This window comes from Cebus imitator, unplaced genomic scaffold (assembly GCF_001604975.1).
Source record: "Cebus imitator isolate Cc_AM_T3 unplaced genomic scaffold, Cebus_imitator-1.0 Scaffold691, whole genome shotgun sequence".
Taxonomy (NCBI): domain Eukaryota; kingdom Metazoa; phylum Chordata; class Mammalia; order Primates; family Cebidae; genus Cebus; species Cebus imitator.
The window spans coordinates 639,796-644,493 of record NW_016108006.1 but is presented as its reverse complement, the minus strand read 5'-3'; the positions used below and the strand labels follow the sequence as shown (position 1 = coordinate 644,493).

General features: G+C 37.2%; 1 protein-coding gene across 1 annotated transcript; it reads right to left on the bottom strand.

Moving 5' to 3' along the window:
* Window positions 1-241: 241 nt before the first annotated feature.
* Window positions 242-1,115, bottom strand: LOC108296220 (60S ribosomal protein L7a). The gene has a single exon (XM_017518634.2). The coding sequence runs from the start codon at window positions 1,101-1,103 to the stop codon at window positions 303-305; it is 801 nt and encodes a 266-aa protein (XP_017374123.1). The 5' UTR covers window positions 1,104-1,115; the 3' UTR covers window positions 242-302.
* Window positions 1,116-4,698: the final 3,583 nt, after the last annotated feature.

Here is a 4,698-nt window from a genome sequence, read left to right as displayed (position 1 = left end):
ATTTCATACTTTTAAATAAAGAAGACAATAATGGCCACAAGGTTATTCAATGCCCACCATTTACTTTATTCTAATTTACTTTTAGTGAGGCGATATCCTCACTAACATCATTATTTATGTAGAAGATTGAGAAATAAAAAAGTTTATTAAGGGCATTCATAGACGGAAAACCATTACATAAATTTAGTTTAAAAAATCAGTGATTTGAGAAGGGAAAGAATGTAGCAGTGTCAAATATTTTTTTTTTTTTTGAAGGAAAATTTGCATTAATTATTTTTATTTACAGAAACAGTTATTTACATTTAACCCAGTTTCGTGGCAAGTTCTTTAGCCTTTGCCTTTTCTAGCTTGGCAATGCGAGCCACAGACTTGGGACCCAGGACATTGCCTCCCCAGTGACGCCGGATCTCATCGTATCTGTCATTGTAGTTGGTGCGAATAGCTTCCACCAGCTTAGCCAAAGCACCTTTGTCTTCCGGATTAACGTGTGTGAAGGCGACAGTGGTGCAGGTCTTCCTATGTACTAGACGTCCCAGTCTTGCCTTCCCCTTGATGATGCAGTAAGGGACTCCCATTTTACGACAGAGGGCAGGCAAGAAGACAACCAGTTCAATGGGATCCACATCGTGTGCAATCACCACCAGCTGAGCTTTCTTGTTCTCCACCAAGGTGGTGACGCTGTTAACTCCTGCTCGGAGGACAGGTGGTCTCTTACTGGGGACGTCCCCTTTGCCAGCCGCTTTTTTCTCGGCCCGGGCCAACAGCCTCTGCTTCTTTTCTTGCTTCGTCTCTGGTCTGTACTTGTGGGCCAGCTTAAGCAGGTGGGTAGCTGTTTGGCGGTCCAGGGCTTGGGTGAATTGGTTAATTGCAGGAGGCACTTTCAGCCGCTTATAGCGGATGGCTCTCTGCCGCTGCAACCTGATATAGCGGGGCCATTTCACAAAGCGGGTGAGGTCTCTTTTGGGCTGGATATCTTGTCCAATGCCAAAATTTTTAGGCCTTTTCTCAAATAGTGGATTCACCACTTTCTTGGCCTCCTGCTTCTTAACGACAGCAGGGGCCGGAGCCACCTTCTTCCCCTTGGCCTTCTTTCCTTTCGGCATCTTGGGCGGCGGGATGAGTGCAGTGTCAAATATTTAAAAGTTAAGGATAAAACATGAAAATGACTATTACCTTTGGTAACACAATCCACATGTCCAATATAGTAAATTGTGAGCCTTAACAAAAATGTTTTGAGACTTTTTGTTAACTATAAATGTTAGAATGGGTTTTCTATTTCTCAACCAGAACCAAAAAATACTTGTTGAGAAATAGGAAACCCATTTTAACATTTTTAGTGTGTGGAAAATGAGAAGTTTTCAGATAAACAATTATAGCAGGAAAAAAAATGTCCACAAATAGCCATCACCACTTTTTTCCATTTAGTTATAGATCCCTCTGAAATTTAGCTGGTCCTATGGCTGCTCAGCTGCAAAAACATATACTACATTCTTTTGCAACTTGGTATGACCCTGTTTTGACTTAAGGAATGTGAGTAGAAATGAAACTACCAATTTGCAGATTGCCCATTGCTTCAAATTTCTTCTTTCTTGATAGCAGAGGTATGATGAGATTGGAAGCAATTACTTTGGACACATAAGTGTGAACCCAGTGCTAAGGAGTCATGACACCCCTAATATTTCTTTTACACTTAGTTCTGAGCTGTTTCTTCTCAGAGAAATTCACTTCAGTCCTATTTAGGCCCCTAAATGTTGACTTCCCTTGGTGATAGCAAATGATAATCTTTAACTTTACTAATACATTTAGCAGGGAAAGAGTGCATTAGCATTTAAAATCGAAGAGAAAGGGAAAAGTTGGAGGTTGTATTTTATGTACAATAGAATTGTAGGTCCTGGCATTACAGTGGAAAGGAAAGATGGGTATACTACTTTAAATGGAAAAAAAAATAAATACATATGAAAAGGAGGGATCAGGTAACAGTGCTTCTTGGATTTTAGGTGATAAGTAGGAAAAGTACACAAAAAATAGAAACATAGTAAGATTTTTAGCTCCATCACTTTTGCCACAGTATTAAGTTTCATTATCATTTCTGCAAGGAGAAATAAAGGTAGTATCCATGGTTTTGAAATAGTTAATGTGATTAGCAATTGATGTTAGTTATTTGACTTCTGACCATGATTGGTAAGCATAAACTGGGGTAAGAAAATGGTGTTATTAGGCCCAAGTGAGGATTTGAAGAACAAGGGCTTAATAGAATTAACTGTTTTCTGATATATATATATATATATATATATAATTTTCCCTTAAAATAGTTTCAATTTTAATTTAAAATTGAATTCATTATAGGAATTATTTTATTGTAGCTTAAGCAGAACCATTGAATAGACATGAAAGTACAAGTGGAAATCTATCAATGAATGTCCAGAAGGTCTTAGATGAATGTGTGCATTTAGAGTTAAGGTCTACATGCAGAGAGAATGCAAAGTGGGGAAAGAAATGGTATGAACAAAGTTTAAAAAGAAGAACAAGAGATACAATGAAATACTCCATAAATTAGATTGATAGATGTACAGAAAATAAAACAGAGAATATTAAAACTGAACCAAATAATATTAAAGAATCTGTAGCCTAAATCTATTATTTTAGAGAAAAGTGAGAACTGAAGGCTTAGAGGTTATATGGTTAAAATAATACAAAAATTAGAATTAGATCTCATATTATAAGCCATGGTCACTTTGTTTCCTAATCCATTATCTTTGAAGACATGAGCATAGGCTTACATGTATATGTATGTTAGGCGGTTGTGCATACCTTTGTATATTTGAGTGTCAAAAACTTACTTATTCAAGACAATAAAGATAATCTACATTGTTTTATGATTCTTATTATATCATTGTTTCCTATAGTACCTTTTTACGAAATGTATTTTTCAAGAAATTCAGAAAATAAGTGGATATCTGTCAGAGTCTTTTTTAAATTTAACAAACAAAACCTTTAATAAAGGCATAGCTATGGAAAGATGAAAATACTACTCCAGTGTTAAGTTACAGATTGGTGTCAGTTCCTAGATCAGATATGGTTTAATTCTGTTGTGAAAATTACACCTTCTGTTTCAATGACTATCAGAAGGTCCACAGAAACACTTGCTTTCATTTCTAAGAATGCAAGGTGTGCAACTAAAGAGTGAATGGGGAGATCGCATAAACCTTACAGAACTATTGTCATGAGACTTAATTATATTTCTACTTGCTTAACTAATACATATCTTTCCATATTTATATGAACTACTGTTAACTCTGTAATAATTCTAAAATTGATCTACCTTTCTAAACACATGGTGAGACTTACACTTTCTGCTTTCAGTTGAGGCAGCAGGATTTATTTTAATGCAGTCGGTAGCTAGTGAGTGATTTCTCCTTCCAACACAGAAATGTTGCATTGCTTGTTAAGGTGTTTCTCTGCTCAAGGATAACCGTTTATAAAAACCCAAAGGAACAATACTGTGGAAGATCCCAGAGTGTATCCTGCCTTTCCCTTCCCTTTTTCTTTCCTACATTTCCATTTTTGTCTCTCTCTCCCCACTCCGATCTCTCCTTTCGTCCCTCTTCTCCATCCTTCCTTCCTTCCTGTCTGCCATCCTTCTCTTCTCCCTTCTTTCCTATTTTACCTTCCATCCTTCCTGCCTGCCTGCCTCTTTTTTATTATACATGGCATACAGAGACACAGCTATACCACTCTAATAAAGTAAAGCATTCTGCCCTGTAATAGAACACTTCCAGATTGAAGTGAAAATCTCCAGAGACATGACCAAAAGGGGGCAGCCAAGATTCAAAGGGAGGAAAGATGTACAGAGTTGAAATAGCCCAATAAAGAAGCGTGTTTCTCACTCATAGGTGGATGTTGAACAACGAGAACACACGGACACAGGGAGGGGAACATCACACAGTGGGGTCTGTTGTGGGATGAGGGGCTAGGGGAGGGACAGCAGGGCATGGGGAGGTTGGGGAGGGATAATATTGGGAGAAATGTCTGATGTAGGTGATGGGGGAGCTGGAGACAGCAAACCACCATGGCATGTCCATACCTATCCAACAATATTGCAAGTTCTGCACATGTACCCCAGAACTGAAAGTATAAAAAATTTAAAAAAAAAAAGGAAAACAAAAAAACAAAGAAGCATGGTTTGCCTGAAAAACAACAGTAAAATGCAGCTCTACAACTTTCAAAATTAAATACTTGCAGTATTGTTGACCCCAGGTTTGTTACTTCTGTCTTCTGTTTATCAGTTTCCTATGTGAGAGACAAAATAACATGATGTGGGCAATACTTCTACAAAGAAATAAAGTGTATCTTCTAACAAATGTGAGGCATGTGAGGCCCTTGAGTGATTTACTTGCAACGATTCATTTAAAGTAACCCCTAAATATGGAAACTGTTATAGGTTTACAATATGTGAAGTATTAATACTCATTGGAAACAATGTGATCTTATTTTGTTCCTTTTGCTTGCTTAAGTGTTTCCTTTTGTATTTCTCTGTATAGTTTCAAATTGTAAGTAAGAAGAGCTCCTTCCTATACTGAAGTACCACATGGCAGACACATCTTCAAACAAGGGTTTGTAAATTTCAGCAGCTCCACAGGAAACAGGGTTTTCAATAAATATCATTTCTGAATAGTCTAGCTCATTAATGATTTTTTT

Bases quoted from the DNA above. Each gene is read 5' to 3' on its own strand.
- LOC108296220 (XM_017518634.2), bottom strand. From the start codon at position 1,103: ATGCCGAAAGGAAAGAAGGCCAAGGGGAAGAAGGTGGCTCCGGCCCCT.